The 18,734-nt window shown below is 52.4% G+C and overlaps 2 protein-coding genes across 7 annotated transcripts in view; one reads left to right on the top strand and one right to left on the bottom strand.

Annotated features, from left to right (window-relative positions):
- CRAMP1 (cramped chromatin regulator homolog 1) overlaps positions 1-428 on the bottom strand; it is a 56,280-nt gene extending 55,852 nt beyond the window's left edge. The window contains exon 1 of the mRNA XM_026484938.4: positions 136-428. The gene's annotated coding sequence lies outside the window, so the exon portion shown is untranslated. The remainder of the gene's footprint in view (positions 1-135) is intronic.
- Positions 429-804: 376 nt separating this feature from the next.
- The window catches only part of IFT140 (intraflagellar transport 140), a 78,583-nt gene continuing 60,653 nt past the window's right edge, over positions 805-18,734 (top strand). The window contains exons 1-9 of one of the 6 annotated variants that reach the window (XM_026484917.4): positions 2,332-2,414; positions 3,170-3,240; positions 5,749-5,817; positions 5,912-6,089; positions 8,400-8,621; positions 14,963-15,084; positions 15,277-15,419; positions 17,111-17,286; positions 18,316-18,407. In XM_026484917.4, coding sequence (XP_026340702.3) covers positions 5,943-6,089; positions 8,400-8,621; positions 14,963-15,084; positions 15,277-15,419; positions 17,111-17,286; positions 18,316-18,407 — 902 coding nt within the window. In that variant the 5' untranslated portion in view covers positions 2,332-2,414; positions 3,170-3,240; positions 5,749-5,817; positions 5,912-5,942. Of the gene's footprint in view, positions 2,415-3,169; positions 3,241-5,748; positions 5,818-5,911; positions 6,090-8,399; positions 8,622-14,962; positions 15,085-15,276; positions 15,420-17,110; positions 17,287-18,315; positions 18,408-18,734 lie in introns of all 6 variants that reach the window. The other 5 variants (XM_044379118.3, XM_026484916.4, XM_026484920.4 and 2 more) reach the window with 5 other exon arrangements.

Here is an 18,734-nt window from a genome sequence, read left to right as displayed (position 1 = left end):
CGGCGTGCGTAACCACCGCCGCCAGGGCGCGGGCCGCTTCCCCTCTCCCGCAGTCCCGCTCCGGCTAGGGGCCGGGCCTCGCCATGACAGCCGGTCCGGGAGGCCCACCCCTCCCGAGCCCCAGCCCCCGGTCACCTTCTTCATCAACGCCTCGCAGCGGCCTGGCTTCGCGGGCTCCCCGGGGGCCTCCCGGGCGCCCGCAGAACCGGCCGGGCCGGGTAGCCCCGGCCCCCGAGCGTCCGCTGCACTGAAGCCGCGACGCCGGTGTGGTCCTCCCTCCTCGGAAGCAGTTGCCCAGCAGCGCTCGCCCCGGCACGTCCCCTCCGCGCCCGGCGAGCTGCGGACGAGGATGCGCGCGCCGGAGCTGCCGCCTCTTAGCTCTCGGAGGCCCGGCTCACCGCGCTCAGCAGCAGTTCCGGCTACGGCGGCCCGGCGGAGACCGCGGGGACGGCGCGCGGGGCGGGGCGGGGCGGACGGCGCGCGGGGCGGGGCGGGGCGGACGGCGCGCGGGGCGGGGCGACGCGCGCGGGGACGAGCTCGCTCGAGGTTTCCAGCGGGCGCGCCCCCCTACGGGCGCTGCGATTGGCCAGCGGCCGGCTCGCTTCCTTGCACGTACGGACGCTGGGCGGGGGCGCGGGGCCGGCCTGCGACGCAGGTAGTGTTGTGACACCACCCTCGCGGCCGTGCGGGCCAGTGCGTCTCTCCGGATTGGTGCATCGACAGCCAATGGAGGCAGCGCCCGGGCTGTGATTGGCCGGGGCCGTGTTGACGGATGCGTGAGAAGAAAACGCAGCCTCAGCTCGGAGTCTTGAATCGGGCGCGAACCGAGGTGTTAACGACAAAGTTTAAAGTGCAATTGAGTCCGGTCAACGCGCCCTTTATTAGATTGAGCGTGTGGTTTTGAAATTCCTTAGCGTAGTGGATGGCGCTGGGCACTCGGGTCATGTTTCTCCATCATGGCGATAAAGGAGTGTGCTCTCGATTCTAGTGTGTATTATGGAAGGGAGGATAAGGGAGACGGTGTCCCAGCATCCGGGCCTGGGAGGAGCACTCATGAGCCGTAGGGATCTAACGTACCGAGAGCAGGACAAGGGAGACGGTGTCCCGGCGTCCGGGCCCGGGAAGAGCACTCCTGAGCCGTAGGGATCTAACGTACGGAGGGGAGGACAAGGAAGACGGTGTCCTGGCGTGCGGACCTGGGAGGAGCACTCGTGAACCGTAGGGACCTAACATAGGGCAGGATAAGGGAGACGGTGTCCCGGCGTCCGGGCCCGGGAGGAGCACTCATGAGCCACTGAGACCCAAAGGACAGTGAGACGATCACAGACAATGATCCTGTACTGTAATTACGTGATAGGACTGACATCACCACATCAGCCATAATACAACACGAGCGTATCAAAGTACCTTGAAGTATATCTTAAAATGACATGATGTTACATGTCAAGTTTTTTCAATGAAAAATTCTAGTGTCCATGAAAATGAGGTTTTTAAAAACGGGATCTACCCTGTACCTATCTAATCCAGCACCTAAACTGTCGGATCCAGTAGTGCCTGTACTTTCCTCTTTTATTTTTTCACTTTTTAACTACGTGGACCTTTTCGCCGTAGCAACTCTTTTTCTTCAATGACAAGACATCGCTTTGTGGTTCAAAGTTAATTTCGAAGTTGAAGCACACCTGACCGAAAAGGCCAGGGCACGCATCGCTAACGCCTTTGGTAACGCAATCTGTCCCCAGGAGTCAGGCTTGTCTCCGACGGGGTGAAACCGGACGTACCCTTGCCTGCCATCCATCTTCTTGCCCAAGGAATCCGTACGGCCCCCAAAGCGTTGCACGTCAAAAGTTAGGTCGAATCCAGTGGCTTTGCTCCGAGATACTCTTGAACCACACCCTCCTCCTTGAGATAAGACAAAGCAGAGCCCAGCATACGGCCTGCGGTCCAGAAGACCCGGCAAGAAGATGAACCAAAGAGGAGGGAATCTTAACGAAGATGGCGTGTTCCGTTTCTCCCCCAAACTCTCTCAGCGGACCGACGCGGTTGGAAAGGTGTCCCAACAGGCTTTCCATCCTCCTCACACCTGCAGGAACGTCACCAGCTTCCCTTCTCTGCGCAGAACAGGCGAATCCTGACCTCCTAGCTCCCCTTTCCGAGCTGGCGTTGTTGACTGTAGACAGCGGCTGCGACCGGGAGAAAATGCCCGGCAGGACCGCAGAGCTCGCACGGGCGGGGAGGCGCCCGAAGACTCCTGCCCTGAGCGCCTCGCGAACACTCCCGACCGTCTTCGGCTCTTTCCGGCCGCTCGGGGAGCTTCGGGTGGCCTCGGCGTCCGCCGCGCTCACCTTCGGCTATTTCCGCGTACCGCGCGCAGCCGTTGTCCGGGCAACGCGCGATGGCGCGAAGGCTAGGCAAGGGTGAGTGGGGTCGGAGGGCAAGGGCTGCAAGAGGCCGGGGAGGGTCTCCGGAGAGGCCTGGGGCGGGGGAGCGGAACGACGGCGCAGCGGGCCGGACTCCTGTCCCGCGGCCGCCTGGGTCATCTTCGTCCGGAAACCCGGCCTCGGCCGAGCGGGTCGGTCTGGGCCGGCAGGAGCTGGGCGCGGCGTCCGAGGGGATGGCCACCGCGGGCGCCGTCCGGGTCCGGGCAAGGCCCAGGAGGGGAGGGAATGAGAAGGCGGTGGGCTCTGCAGCCGCACAGGGGCGGCGGTCCCTCGCGTCCCGGGCCCGCGGCCCTGACCCTGCACCGCCGGGGGGCGCGGGCTGACGGGGGCGCCCCGGCGGTGTGGCCGAGAGTGCCCGCGCCCCTCCTCTCAGCCGCACCCCTAGTCTCAGCCGCCCCTCCTCTCAGGGGCGCCCCCCTGCCCCCTCCTCTCACATTCACCCCTGCGCCCCTCCTGTCAGCCGCACCCCTAGTCTGAGCCGCCCCTCCTTTCAGGGGCGCCCCCCCGCCCCCCTCCTCTCTCTGCACCCCTAGTCTCAGCCGCCCCTCCCCTCAGCCCTGCGCCCCTCACACCGCAGTCCCAGTGTCTGTCGCGAGACCCTCAGCTGAGCTGGGTGGCACTGAAGACGGGGTTCGGTCGGAGGGGCCTGGAGCAAATCGCTTAGAACAAACGGAATTTTTGTATTTTCCCCAAAGTTTATACATTTGCCGAGTATTTTTGTTTTGTTCTAGACAGTGTGAGTTTGTTTTAAGGAGAGGAAGTGCCCTTGTTTCTGAACGGATGCCATAATCGATGTCGTTGGGTAAGGATAGTATTTCTAGTCCTCTCTCCTTGTGTTTACTTTGCTAGCTCTTGTTCTATAATTACACAGATGGTACTTTTTCGTGGTAGAAAAACATTAAATTACAGGTAAAATGAATGATGAACAGTCATTCAATGTATAAAAGTGGACTCATCCACCCTGGCAACTTTTTACAACAAAACATCAAGAGCATCTTTCCGTGCTCATAAATGTCTTCCACGTATTCACATATGGGGGGGCCTGTTCTTGGGTCTGGGGTGCTGCCAGGGCCTCCTACCCTGTGGGGCAGAGAGCCCCCTGCGGTTGGAGGATGTGATGAAGTCTCAATGCAGCAGGGAAGTACAGAGCTCTGCGGGGATGCTGGGGAGAAGCCTAGAAGTGAAGTCAAAGGGAGGCTTCCTGTGTATCCAAAGGTGGAATGTGGGGGAGAGAACCTCTGAGAAAACCCCAGGCACGAGAAAAGTCATTGAAAGATCGGGTGGCATACATGCTTATTACAAAATGATGTTGGAGATTAAAAAAACAAAACCAGAGGAAACCAGGTTTAACTTCTTTACATGCTATTGTAATTCTTTTTCAATCAGTCTAACAAAATGAACATTACTTATTTTTCAGAGGAATATTTTCACAAAGTAAAATATGAATACAAACTTCCCATAGGCCCCAATTTTTCCCCTTGGTGGCTGCAACACATGAAAACTCAACTTGAAAGCTTTCCTTTTCTATATATAAACACCCAGGTTTTTTTGTGTTTTTTTTTCAATTTTAATGACTTCACGAAAGTTTGTGTCAGTACTGTACTCTGAAGCCAGAGCCTTGACCAGTGTAGATGTCCCCTCGGTGATGCGTGTGTCTAGGAGGCCTGTGGATCCTGCTGCTTCCCCTGACTCCAGTACCCCGCCCCGCCTCTCCTTCAGCCACTGCCTGGGGGCGCCACCAGGAGCTCCCAATATGTGCTCTTCTCTCTGTGGCAGTGAGAACACCACTTCAAAAAGTGTGCCTTTGTTTAGTATTTGGGGTATATGTTCATTTGTAGCTATGTGCCTTTAGCTTCTCACCGAACAGGATTTCCCTCTCTAGATCCACGCTGAGCCTTCGAGGCTTCCTCTGATACAGCTATTGCATTGCCAAAAGCAAACGGCACAGTCCATGCCCCACTCCACTGATAGCGATAGAGCATTGCAGCGTTAAGTAATTTTTTACACAGTTTTTTTGTTGTAGTTAAATATACATAATATAAAGTTTATCACTTCAGTTATTTGCATGTAAATGAGTCGGTGACATGAAGCACATTGACATGTTCTATCATCATCCCCACAATCCCTCAACAGTAATTTTCCGTCTTCCCAAACAGATACCCTGTCTCCGTCAAACATGAACTCCCTGTCCCCCAGTGCCACAGGCCCTGGTACCCACTGTTTCACTTTCTGTCTCTGAATTTGACTATCCTGGTCTCTCTTATAGGTGGAAACACACTGTATTTGTCCCTTTCTGATTGGCTTATTTCGCTGAGCATAGTGTCTTCTACATTCATCTGTGTTGTAACATGTCAGAATTTCAAGGCTGGATAATACTCCATCCTATGTGTGCACCATATTGTGTTGACTCATTCATCTGTCAATAGACATTTGGGTTGTTTCCACCTTTTGGCTACTGTGACTAGTGCTGCTGTGAACATGGCTGTACAAGGATCTGTTCAAGTCCCTGCTTTCAGTCTTTTGGGGATATACCCAGAGCTGGGCTTGCTGAATCATGTGCTAATTCTCTGTGTAAGTTTTAAGGAACTGCCCTACTGTTTTGCACAGCGTCTGCCAGTTTACGCTCCCACTGGCAGTGCCCAAGGGTTCCAGTTTTTCCATGTCTTTGCCAACAGTTATTTTCTCTTTTCTGATCACAGCCATCCTAATGGGCATGACGTTGAATAGTTTTAAATGAAAGCAAACCAACCTACAGATATACTCCTCTGCTAGTTAGCGTCCCTAAGCGGACTCTGGGGTATGAAAAGTGGGCCGTGGTCACCATCCTGTCATTCACCATCCTGCCTCTCCCGCGGAGGGGCAGTAAGCACATCTTTTCCAGGAGAGAAAGATGTTAAGTTCAGGAAACAAATCAAGTTCAATTTCCCCCACAGTTGCCAGGGCTTTGTTTTCTTAATTCTCTGACAAACGAATCCTGTTGCCTCCTACTGCCTGAGAGCCAAGCGTAGAAGACAGCCTTGGTTGTCACACTTTTATAAAGTTTACAAACTGAATGTTAGCTTTTTCTATGTATTTTTGTGAAGCGGAGTTTTGCTTCTATTTGGTTGGAAATTTTTGCTTGAAGGGCAGCTATAGAAATACAAATTGTCTTCGCTCTGATGAATTAAAATGATCAAGATTTACACATGTGGGCTAGGTGGCTGCGCTTTTTCTTATGGTGTTGATGGCAGTGTTTTCTTCTCTTCCATTGCACCCTGCATCATTCCAGGTCCAATTTCCTGCTTCAAATTATATATTTTTTCCCTGTTAGAGATCTCTTCCACGTAAAGTTGTCCACGTGGTCTTAAGGGGCACTTCTAAGTTGCGCTGTGTTACGATGGTAGGTTTGTGATGCTTCTCTTTCCTAATTCTATGCAGTTATTTCTTCTCATTGTTCAAAAGCAACAGGACTTAGCTGTTTTTCTTCCCTGCAGGTTTCAACCTTGTCTAGGTCTGAGTTTCATCATGGCCCTCTATTTTGACCACCGAATAGAAGCCCCAGACGCCGTCGGGTCTCCTTCGCACATCCATTGGCACCCTGTTCACCCATTCCTGGCAGTTGCCTCCGTCAGCACGACCTCAGGAGGCAGCGTGGATATTTATCTGGAACAAGTGAGTCCTAGGAAGCAACGTTTCTGACTGCCAGGGCTTCTGGCTCCTGTGTCCCTTTTGTCCTCACGTGTGTGTGCATGTGTGTGGTATGTGTCGTGAGGAGTGTGTACAGGTGTGTGGTGCATGTATGGTATGTGTGGTGTGCATGTTGTGTGTGTGCCGTGCGTGTCATGTGTGTGCCTTGGAGTGGGTATGTTGTCTGTGTGTGGTGTGTGCATGTGTGTGGTACGTGTGGTGAGTGTCATGTGTGCTGTGTGTGGTATGTGTGTCACGTGTTTACATATGTGGTATGTGTGCTGTGTATGGTATGTGGTGCGTGTGGTATGTGGTGTCTTTGTCACATATGTGTATGTGGTGTGTGTGTGGTATGTGGTGTGTGTCATGTGTATGTGGTGTGTGTGTGGTATGTGGTGTGTGTCCATGTGTGTGTGATGTGAGTGTGGGTTGTGTTTGTATTTATGTGGTGTGTCTGTTGTAAATGTGGTATGTGGTGTGTGTGTGTATGTCATGTGTGTTGAATGTGGCGTGTGTGGCATGTGGTAAGTGTTGTGTGTGTGTGTGCCGTGTGCATGTGTGTGCGGTATGTGTGTCACGTGTGTGCTATGTGTGTGTGGTATGTGGTATGTATGGTACGTGGTGTGTATGTAACTGGTGTGTGCGCAGTGAGTGTGGTATGTGATGTGTGTGCTGTGTATGTATGTGGTGTGTGGTATGTGGTATATGGGGGGCTGTCGTGTGTCGTGTGTGTTGTGAATGTGGTGTGTGGTGTGTGTGTGGTATGTGGTGCATGTGTGCGTGTCTTATGTGTATCGCTGTGGTGTGGATAACTCCTTTAGCGCTGCTACTTCAGTTTGGGGACATATTTAGGGATGTAAAACAGATTCCACAGTCAATCCACGCCTCTAACCAGAAACAGCCCCTCTGTGCTGTCTGTGCACCCTGGCCCGGTCTCCTGTTGGCCACACTGGCCGTTGGAAACTGTTGGTCCTGTGGCTGCCATAACAAACTGTCACAAGCCGAGTGCCTTAAAACAGAAATGTATCCTCTCACCGTTCTGGAGGCCAGAGTGTGGAGTAGGGGCTCCTGAGGGCCACGCTGTCTCTGAAGGCTCTGGAGGAGGGCCAGTGCCGGGCCTTGCCCTGGCTTCCTGTGACTTCTGGCAATGCTCAGCAGTCCTCGGCTTGTGCCTGCATCACTCCACTGCCTCTGTCATCACATGTGTCTCCTCTGTGTGTCCATGTCTCTTTCCTCTTCTTAGAAGAATGCTAGCCATCGGATCAGGGCCCATTCCAATGATCTCTTCTTAACTTGATCATCTGCAGAGACTCTGTTTCCAAATAAGGTCATATCACAGGCACTGGCTTAGGACTTCTACATGTTTTTGGTTTTTTTTTTTTAAGATTAATTTAGAGAGAGAGAGAGAGCATGAGCAAGAGGGGAAGAGGGAGAGGGAGAGCGAATCCCAAGCAGACACCTCACTGAGGACAGAGTCTGATGCTGGGCTCAGTCTCACGACCCTGAGATCCCGACCTGAGCCAAAACCAAGTCGACGCTTAACCGACTGTGCCACCCAGGCACCCTAGGACTTTAACATATCTTTTTCAGGGTGCATAATTCCACCCATACTGGAAACTTTGTAGGAGCCCTGCAAACTTCCCATGCTTCGCCCTACTCCCCACCTTTCTCAGTGCATGACACACCTCATACTTCAAAAAGAAAATCAGATTTTCCTTCCCAGCCCTCAACCTTCCGCAAGTGTCACTGTCGCCCCTGCAACTTCAGCAAAGCAGTTAGGGTCATAGTGACGTCTGCATGCTCTTGGGTCCTTATCTGATGTCGCCTGATCTGCACAGTTCCTCACTCTTATAAAGTCTCTTGGGAAACAGTCTGGAGGTGAGAGGGGGCTGAAAATAACTTTGGCCTTGCAGACCGTGAAAGGCTCTTGGGACCACCCCAGAGACTGTACTTAGAGAACCTTGGGGTCAGCAAACTTGACCTCTTGGCCCCCTGCATGTTTTTGTAAATGAAGTTGTATAGGACCCCATTAAAATGCTAGCCAGCAACCAAGCAGTTGTGAGTATGAGGTCATCCTCCTTGGTAAGCTGGTCAGCATACTCAGTTGAGTGTTAACTGTATGTTTTCACAGCGCAGCTAAGAGCAAGCTTGGTGTTTCTATGAAAATTAAGTAGAACATTTTTTAATATCAGCTCTTTATATCTTCTAGCCGATCTCAATATCATTGATTAGCCAGAAATTCCTAGAATAGCTGTCTCTCTTCATAATATGGAATTTACGTCTTGCCTGTTGTAGGGTGAGCATGTGCCCGATGCACGTATGGAGAGGTCGTTCCGGGTCAGTTCCCTGTGCTGGCACCCGACGCGCCTGATGCTCGCTGTTGGCTGGGAGACTGGAGAAGTGACAGTGTTTAATAAGCAGGACAAGGAACAGCATGCAGTCCCCCCGACACACACCACCGACGTCACCGTCCTCAAGTGGAGCCCCAATGGGAATTGCCTCGTGTCAGGGGACAGGGTAAGCAGACTTGGTTGACACTGATTTCAGATCCCTGCATTTCCCTGTCAGCGCTCTTTGGAATACATGTTGAGAAGGGTGTTAGAGACCAAAATTTTAGAAATATGTGGTTGCTGAATTCAGTTGATCCTGATGGATGTCATGGCAGATTCTGTTTCGTACTGGGAGCAAGGTTTGCAAGTTTCCTTCTACCATCCCACTCTGCAGCCCGGGTATGTCTGTAATTGTTTAAGTGAACTTCTCTAGGAAACTATATTCATAAAGGTGGGGTGGCTTTTTCAGGTACTATCGTTTTTATGGCATCCCTGAATCACTAGCTTCCCTGAGCACGCTTCTTCGTTGCCTGGGAGGCCCTGGTCCTCACTGTTTAGCTCAGGACTTCTTCATGGGGTCATTTTGCCCCCAGGGGACATTTGACAGAATCTAGAGACATTTTTTGTTGTCAGAATGGTGGTGGGGCGGGGGTGTCCTGGCATCTAGTGGGTGGAGACCAGAGACACTGCTCAATGTTCTGTAATGCACAGGACAGACCCCACAACAGAGAATTTTCCAGGCTAAAGTGTTAACCGTTCCCAGGTTGAGAAACCATGGTCTATACCTAAATCGATTCACAAACATATGGCCGAAATTTTACAATGTACTCATTCATTTTGCATGTGCCAGGTAATACATTTCCACATTTCAAAGACCAAAAAGTATGAGAAGGTATATATTGTGGCAGGACTCTCTGACCCTACCCCATCCCCTCCATTCCCCTGCCACCCACCCCTCCACCCTCAGTGCCACAGTTTCATAAAGCCTCTCCCATTTCTTCAGATACACATCAGCATATATGAATGCATTCTTTCCCCAATTTCCAGTTTTGAAAAATTTGAAACTTTCAAAGGCTTTGAAAGAATAGTTTAATGAACACTATATACTCTATGTAAATTCACTAACTGTTACCGTTTTGTTGCATCTGTTTGCTCTCTATATATGTTTTTTCCCCTGAATATTTGAGAGTTTGTCACAGACACCATACTCCCCCACCCCCCCAAATCCTTGGACGTTGCCCTCTTAAGGACAAGGGTGTCTACAGAGCCGCACCATGGCGTTCACACTCAGGAAGGCTGGCGCCGAGGCCGGCACCTGGGACACATGCCACTTTCCAGTTTCTACGGTTGTCCCGTCACGTTTGTGTTGCATTTTGTCCTAATGCAGAGTCCAGTGAAGGACCAAGCATTGCGTTTCTCCACCCCTTCTCTTTAGTTTCCCTTAATCATGAACAGCAGTTCCGTGGTCTTGTCTTTTCTTTTTTTGCTTATGTTTGGTCTTTGGTGACAGCAACATTTTGAGGAGTGCAGACTGGTTATTTTGCAGAATGTCTCTCAGTTGAGACTTGTTGGATCATGTCCTTGTGGTCACCTTTAGATGAGGCGGTTTGAGCTGGAAATACCACACAGAGGGTGTTGTCTCCTTCGTCGTCACAGACGTGGTGGCACATGGTGCGCACTGCACTGCTTCTGGCTTTTTCATTGTACGCCTGCCTTGCGCATCTCTCCACGTTGGTGCACTGTGACCTTCCTTCTCTCTGAGCCTGCGCGTTGTTACTTGAGCCTGTTACAAGGTCCTCACCGGCCCTTGCTGATAAGCATGTCAGTGGTTTCCAATCTTTTGCTAAACAGACAGAGGTGCGGTAGCTAACTTCATGCTTATGTTGTTTCGTGCATAGAAGTTCAGAGAAAGTCCTACAAGTGGGGCGGCCGGGTCCCAGGGCGTGAGCATTAGTGGTGGGTGCCCAGGCCTCCCCCTGTGGGGCTAGTACTGGCTTCCACCAACACACCAGCATGTCCCCCACATACAGTTGGATCCAAATTTGGAATTTTGCTAAGTAAAATGTTGTGTCAGAAGTGTTCTAGTTTGCATTTCTCTTGCTGTTGAAGGGGACTATTATTTAGAAGAGCCAATTCTGTATCATTTTCTGATCAAATCACTTGCCCATTTTGGTATTGATTTGTTGCCCTTTTTTCTAGATTTTTCTTCTGTTTTTTTTTTTTTTTTTTTAAGATTTTATTTATTTATTTGAGATACAGAGAGAATGAGCAGGTGAGAGAGAGAGCACAAGCAGAGCGAGAGGCAGAGGGAGAAGGAGAGGGAGAAGCAGACTCCCCAATGAGCGGGAAGTCCAATGGGGGCTCCATCCCAGGACCCTGAGGTCATGACCTGAGCCGAAGGCAGACGTGTAACCAACTGAGCCACCCAGGCGCCCCTAGATTTTTCTTCTGTTTTTCAATTCAATTTCCACCTAATGACTTGCCCTGCCCTCACACTTCTAGTTCCTTGATGATCTTTCCCCTGTCCCTGCTGTGGAATACTCGGCAGATCCTCTGTAGGAATAAAAGAACTCAAGATCATCGAATCTCATCATCATTTTGACTATATTAAGAAACAACTAACAGGGGCGCCTGGGTGGCTCAGTTGTTAAGTGTCTGCCTTCGGCTCAGGGCGTGATCCTGGCGTTCTGGGATCGAGCCCCACGTCAGGCTCTTCCACTGGGAGCCTGCTTCTTCCTCTCCCACTCCCCCTGCTTGTGTTCCCTCTCTCGCTGGCTGTCTCTCTCTCTGTCAAATGAATAAATAAAATCTTAAAAAAAAAAAAAGAAAGAAAGAAACAACTAACAAAGCAGATTCCTCAAGCATGCAAGGAAGCCCAGGTTTGGGCTGTCAAAGACCTCTGAGTCAAAATATTTAAGAACAGAAATCCTGATCTTTCCAAGAAAATCTAAGATGGTGCTGGTCCTGATTAATAATGGGCTCAAGCAGGAAAAGAAGTCCTGAATGAACAAGCACTTAGAGTGCTGCGCCACCAGAGCCCTCCTTTCCAGGTTTGGCTAAGGGTCTTCCGTCTCCCACCACAGACCGTTTTGCTTTAGGTGGGTTTGGTTACCAGTGAAACCAACCCACTACCTGAAGTAAGAAGGGACACTTAGTCTGAAGCTGTTGGAGTGTCCCACAGTCCCTGGACAGGAGGACAACCGGCTTCAGGACGTCTAGACCAAGAGTGAGGGGCCACCGGACACACATCTCCCTGCAGTGTGCCCCTTCTGCCACAGTCATCTCTTTCTGCCATCCCACCCCATTCACAAGGCCGCACCCCTAGCTGTTGGAAAGTAAGGCATTCACCCCCCATACACCCAGAGACAACTGTTCCTCCTCTGCCGTCCCAAGTCCAGCTCGGGCCCAGTGACCACGTGGATAGCAGTCAGCAGTGCCCAAGGAGGTGGGGGAGCCCTGGACAAGGGACGCTGGGTGGATGTTGCCCCAAATGTCCATTAGAAGAAGCTCCATTGATAAAGGTGAGAATTGCCTGCACCAGGTCCCACTTCCCTGCACACTCAGAGCTGGATGGGAGTGTCAGCACACCCAGGACAGGGTGAACCAGCTCTGGACAGTTCGGTGTAAACTGTTAGAGAACCTCTTACAGGTTCCCAAAGCTGGTTCCAGCATGCTGGCAGCTGGGGTTCCTCAGATACCACGGGGTGCCCACAACTGAGTTCAGTTGTGACACCGTCCACCCAGGGACAGCGTCAGCCCCACAGGTGAGGGGCTCAGCCCTGCCCCCACCCCAGACGCCAGTCCCCAGTCCTGCGCTTCTGACCACAGGCTGCACAGTGGAGGGTCCCTCGTCCTTGGGCTCTTCCAGTTGGCTAGCGCAGCTCGTGTTACTGGTTTACTGAAGGGTGGGTAAAGGAGACGAATCGACAGCCAGACGAGGAGATGCCCAGGGCGAGGTCTGGGGAGGGCACAGAGTCCTCTCTGGGCACCATTCCCCCCACACCTCCAGGTGGTCAGCTACCTGGAAGCGCTCCGAACCCAGTCCTTTTGGGTTTTTATGGAGCTTCATTGCATAGTCAGATTGACGAAGTCATTGGCCTTTGGCGATTGATTCAACCTGGGGACGGGGGCCCTGTCCCCTTCCTGGAGGTTAGGGTAGGACTGAAAGTTGAGCCCTCTGATCAGTGGTTGGTCGTCCTGGCAGCCCGCCCCGCCCTTGGGCAGTGACCAGAAGTCCCCTTCAGTAATAGAACAGAAGACACCACTGTGGCCCTTATCCTGGGAAATTCCCAGGGTTTTAGCAGCTGTGAGCCATGAACCAGTGGTGAAGATCTGAATGACCAAACGTATACTTCTTTTCAATTACGACGTAGATCCTAACATTTTACTTGTCATTTGAAGCGATAATGTGTCTCGACAATGGTACATTGAACACACTAACTTCTCAGGAGTCTCTTATTACAATAAACTCTTGCTTTTGCCTAGGGCTGGATTTCTTGCATTCAGGAGTAACTTTCTTGCCTTCAAGGGTCACTTGTCTGAGGCTTATTGTATAAATTGTGTTGAATGAAGTTGCCACAACCGGGATGGGACAGCTCAGGGTTTGTCTTGGGTCTAACCCCTGGTTATCCAGAAACCTGAGGGAGAGCACATTTGACTCACTGTAACTTTTCTAAGAGATTTACTGTGCAAGTTGCTTTTTAAGGCTGATTCTCGGACAACTTGGGGGGTAGGGACATTAGCCTCCTCGCAGTCAGAAATCTGAGTATAACTTTGACTCCCTAAAACTTTCCTCCTAATGGCCTACTGTTGACCAGAAGCTTTGCCAATAATAGTCAATTACCACGTATCTTGTATGTATTACGTACCGTTCTTATAGTAAGTTAGAATAAAGAAGATGTTAAGAAACTCATAAGAAAGAGCAAATACGTTTACAGCATTATACCGTATTTGTCAAGAAAAATCCACATACAAGCGAACCCACGCAGTTCACACCCCAGTTGTTCAGGGTCGTCTGTATCTGGAAAGCGCGTTCCCGTTTACGACGAAGTGGTGCTGCCCGGCCTGCCTGCGGGTGGGAGGGCAAGTGTGAGTGCTCCTGTGTCCGCTGACCTCGAGCAGGAGGCGCACCTTAAGGAACCCTTGTCTCACAGCAAAGGGCCTCTTTGCAAGTGGATTTGGGTAGAAATAGTGCCATTTGGCAAAGCAGAGCTTACATCCCAGCCAGAGGCCTCCTGGACTGGTTCTGATGGTGCTGCCTCCCTACCATGACCTCTGGCACTGGTTGGCACCCTCAGTTCTAAGACCTTGATGACTTAAAAACTGAACCTATTGTACACCTGGCACCCAGATGCTGGTTTCTTTGGATTTCTGCCAATAACAGAGCCACAGCTCCTTGAAGAAATGGCTGATTCTAGAACCGGGGCCAGACGGTGTGCCCAGAGAATCTGTAGTGCCAGCAAGAAAGGCAGTGCTCACAAAACCCACAGCTCGGGTGTGTCCGAGGGACACGGGAGCTAACCGAAGACCTCCCAGTGGCCACAGCTGGAACATCAAAATAAACAAAGTGGGGCTGGATTGTCACCTGAATTCGAATGTCAGCGTCTGTGACATAAGTAGTGGTATAACCCTCCAATTTATAATAATTAAGTCAGTGGTGGAGAAGAGACAAATCTCACATGCTGAGGAACCCCAAACGATTTACGTAGATGGTCCATGCTCAAGGAGGTGACTTCCCTCCAAACAGTGTGGGACCGAGAGGGGGAGAAAGAAGACTTCACAAGGCACAAGGTCACAGACAGGACCTCAGCCGGGAGAGGAGGGGCAGCAGCAACACGGACAAGTCACGTCGACGGCACCGACTCTGATGTGCCGTGACGAGGAGGGTGCGTGGTCTCTGTGGCCTTCTCCCCAAACTCACAACCCAGTCCACTCATGAGAAGAGCATCAACCAAGCCCCGGCGGAGGGACGTCCCACAGCACCCTGACCAGTCCTCCTCAAAGCCGGGGAGCCAGAGACACTGTCACAGCCCAGAGGAGCCTGAGGGGACGTGACACCTGTCCTGTGGCCGCTGGAGGGGATCCTGGGACAAAAAGCAGGCGTCGGGGAGGAACTGAGGAAATGTGAATAAAGCACGACTCTAGTTAATACAGTATGTCAGTATCGGCTCATTAATTCTGAGCTGCCCCACGCTAAGTACAATCTGCTAATAGGAGAAGCTCAAGGTAGAGAATGAGACTTCTCTGAATGACTTTGCCACTTTTTGTAAATCTAAATCAATTCTAAAATCAAGTTTTAAAAGCTGGACACGTGACCATTGTTGTTTCCAGGGCAGAGAGCACACAGGAAGGCTTCTGGTTTCTTTGTGGAGGATTTTTGAATTATTTGTACTTGACAGTGCACGTGTAGTAGTTTTGTCGTTTTGTTGAAAAGGAATAAGCCCGTGTTCTGTGGCACAGCGTAACTGTTGCCTTCCACCGGTCACTCTGTAAGAATGTGTCTCCTCCACACGGTGTTGGGTTTTCCAGCTTGGTGTCCTGCTCTTGTGGAGGTTGGACCAAAGGGGTCGAGTACAAGGGATGCCCCTGCTGAAACACGATCATGGAAAACCTCTAACTCACTGCATCTTCCGGCTCCCTCCTCCTGGCGAGTAAGTAGGAACTCAAGTGAGTGGTGGCCTTGTCTCTACATCCCCAGGGGCTGGTGCGGGGTGGGATGTGGCTCCTTCTGACTGGATCATAGCCCCCAGCTGCTCTGGGCACATCTGTAGTGACAATACCTTCCTATAAGAAACATCTTCCTATAAGGAATCCTGACTTCCTGTCATATCTGCCTTTCAAAGGGACCTCGTTCAGTTGGCGAAGGCAGCTGTGAGTGGTGATGAGAGAGCCCTGGACATGTTTAACTGGAGGAAAAGTGGCTTTGGAAGTTTCCTGAAAATGGGATCTCAAGAGGGACTATCATTCTTTGTCAGCTTGATGGATGGTGAGAAACTTAGGTGGGGACTCTAGGACATTGAAGCATTTTAGGGGTGTCTGGTAAGGATTGTAAGCAAACAGATGGTGTTTCTGCATAAAATAGTAGGCTGCGTGTGGGCCAGTTTTAGAGCGATGCGTTAGCTACTCTTGGCAGTTACTTACCCAAAGGGCCTCACTTTGTCCTGATAGAGGCGATCGGCTGCGCATGTGTCTGGAGGGCTCTCGCGACGAGGCTCTCCATCAGCCGCACTCCCTGATGCCGGTATGTGCAGCTCCAGGCAGCGTGCACAGTGCTGCGCTCCCGCTGTCCACTCTGTGGGATCGGGAAGCACCCTCACCTGTAATTCTTTGGCTGAGCTCTGGGGAGGGAGTGCGACGGGGCAGGACGGGTGCGGGCTTTGCTTCCAGCCTGCAGCATCAGCCAGCCTTCGTCGATGCTCAGCGTTGAGTCCACTGTCGGGACTTCGACTCCTCCTCAGGGTAAGCAGGGAGACAGGCCAGTGACAGCAGATAAATGCAGCATGCAGTAAGGGGAGAGAAGAGTGGCTTACCTCCACGGGAGACACTCACAAGTGTGCGTCACCGCAGGAGCGAGAGCAAGGAGGGGAGGCTCACGAAGGTGCTGAGCTTCCGGAGGACTTGCCACCACGCAGCTCAGCCTTGAAGGAAAGAAGAAAGCAGAGGATAGCTGGAAGGGGCTGGGGCCTTTGTCATTTTTAAAACAGAGACACCATTTGTTTCTGGAGGTAAAGAGACAGCTGATGGAGGGGATGTTGACGAGGTCCCGAGAAACCAGAGCGGGCACAGAGCCTTGGGCGGTGTGGGGAAGATGTCAGCACCAGGCCCCCTTAGCAGGGAGTTGAGAAGGTGGTGTGGGAAGGAGGCACAGCACACAGGGGTGTGCGGTGGGGACAAGCCTGGCTCTGGAGGGGTCAGTCCTGTCCCTCACGCAGGAGCTGTGGGGTTCAGGGGTGAATTACCACGTCTAGTCAGACCCCTGCCTGTGAGCTCACTGGAAATGTCGGCTGAGTGAACATGTGTCAGCGTGTCGCCAGGCCTGCCACTGAGGCTCGCTGAGGCAGAAACAGTGCCGGCACGGTCGTGTCATGCTGACCACGGGCCTCTGCACACCCTTGAACCTGCCAGTTGAATGGGAAGTCACGTGTTCCTTGGGAACAGATGAGAGGAGACGAGGAGGGTGAGGAGGCTCCTGAGAGCAGCAGAAATGAGTCACTTCACGGGCACTCACAGGAGACTCTCCAAGGACTCAGAAGCCCAAAGGGAACCTGCACGGCAAGGAAGGGCTGGCAGGCTGGGCCGGGCAGGGGAAGAAAGGCCTCTGGGCCGGGACGAGTGCCCGCCGAGGCTGAGAGAGCGCAGGCAGGAAAGGCGGCCCAACAGAGGGGACAGGGAGGGCCGCCGGAGGGCCGTTGCTCTGGGTCTCCAGGTACAGCTGATGGACGTGCATGGCATGTGAGCGCACCAGGGTGAGGAGAGTTTCAAGGCTGCCAGGCAGGCCAGTGGGGCTGAAAAGATGTTTATTTCAGAGATGGCCTGCGGGTTTATGTGCAGATGTTTTTTAAATGTTTTATTTGTAAATTTTTATAACGAAGATGTTTATTTTGCAAATGTCCCTAAGTAGATTCCAGTGGCGGCTGGCGAGTGCCATGCCCCCTGGACTGACCCCTTTGCCCTTAGGGACGGTGCACTACGTGGATGAGAAAGGCAAGACCACCCAGGTGGCTTCCACAGACAGCTCCATCCAAACGCTCTTCTACATCGAGCAAAGGGAGGCCCTGGTGGTGGTCACGCAAAACCTGCTGCTGTCCCTGTATGCGGTGAGGCCCGAGGGCGAAGCGGAGGAAGTGATGAAGGTAGGGGGACAGCGGGCAGCAGGACGTGGCTAGCACCAGGCTTCACCTGACTTAACCACAGCCGCCACGACTCAGTTCGCAGGAGCTTGGCAGGCGTCACGGGCTGGGGGTGGGAGGGTCTGGGCTTGCTCGGAGCTGTGCCGCCTTGACCGACAAGCTCACAGCCTGTACGCCCCGCTGACACTCGGAATAACCGCCCAGCTTGCAGCCGCTCATTTGACCTTCAGGGTGGAAATAGGTGGGACGGGGACATCATCCTGCATCCCATCTGCGTGTAGATGCGGATCCTTGCTTCTGTCCCTGCTGCCCCTGGCCCAGGCGCACATGGGCTGTTTTGCCCGAGGGGGCATCAGTCCCTGTGCTGGGTAGCAGGTGTTGGGCTGCGGCTGCCGGGAGGCGGTGAGAGCTCCATGCCATGCCTCTCGGCTTCACCCTGGGCTCTCACTGACGGGAGGATGCTGTGGGGAGCAGCCCTGCGCTGGGTGCCGCTCCAAGCATGCAGCTCACCAGGGACCGGTCCTCCCTGCCCTCCTGCCAGTTCCCTGGTTTGTACCAGAGGAATCTGTGTACCTCGGAGAATGCTGAACTTTCTTTGAAGATGCTCTTGTACCTGATGGAGCTGATGTTTTGTAAGCCGGTGTTTACACATTTACATACCCCTGGCACAGTAGTTGAAATAGAGTCCCTGAGTCATCTGGACCTGGGTTCAGATTCCCTTGAGCCACTCGCTGGCTGGGGGGCCCTGGGCAGGTTTGCTGTCTGCAGAATGGGGTCATGACACCTGCTCGAGGGTGTACGGTCATGTCAGAACTGGGCTCAGCATGGTGGCCACTCTAGAAATGCGCTTAGCAGCTGTCATTATTAACCATGCACTGCATAACAAAGAGCAGCACTGCAGGGTCAGGGCTGCCTTCCCACGTGTCCACACCTGCACCCGCCCAGCTGGCACGTCCCCCCAGGCCACTGCACACCAGAGACTCCGGGCCTGCAAGAGCAACATGCTTCTTCTGGATTGTTTCTCATTATCAGGTCAAGTTGAGTGGGAAGACTGGTCACCGGGCAGACATGACATTGATTGAAGGCAGTGTGCTTGTGACCGCCATAGGGGAACCTGTTCTCAGGTAAGAGCCTGGCTCCTTAGCGAGCACTGCTATTAAGATTCAGTCTCTTTGGGGTAATGCTTTTATTGGAGTGTAACGTACAGACAGAAAAGTACAGATTATGATAAATTTTCACAAATTGGACACGTCCACATCACCAGCTCTGAGCTCGAAGAGCACAACACACAACAGCAGACTGCAGGCATTGCCACTCGGCCCTCACAGGGTAGCCCCAGCACTGTCCCGATGGCTGCGTGTGGAATCTCTTTGCCTGGTTTTTTTGAGCTTGGTGTCAATGGAATCCTGTGTTGTGTTTGCTTATCCAGCTACTTCGGTTCCGTGTGATGC

This window comes from Ursus arctos, unplaced genomic scaffold (genome assembly GCF_023065955.2).
Source record: "Ursus arctos isolate Adak ecotype North America unplaced genomic scaffold, UrsArc2.0 scaffold_2, whole genome shotgun sequence".
NCBI lineage: Eukaryota > Metazoa > Chordata > Mammalia > Carnivora > Ursidae > Ursus > Ursus arctos.
This window is presented reverse-complemented; position numbering and strand designations above follow the sequence as displayed.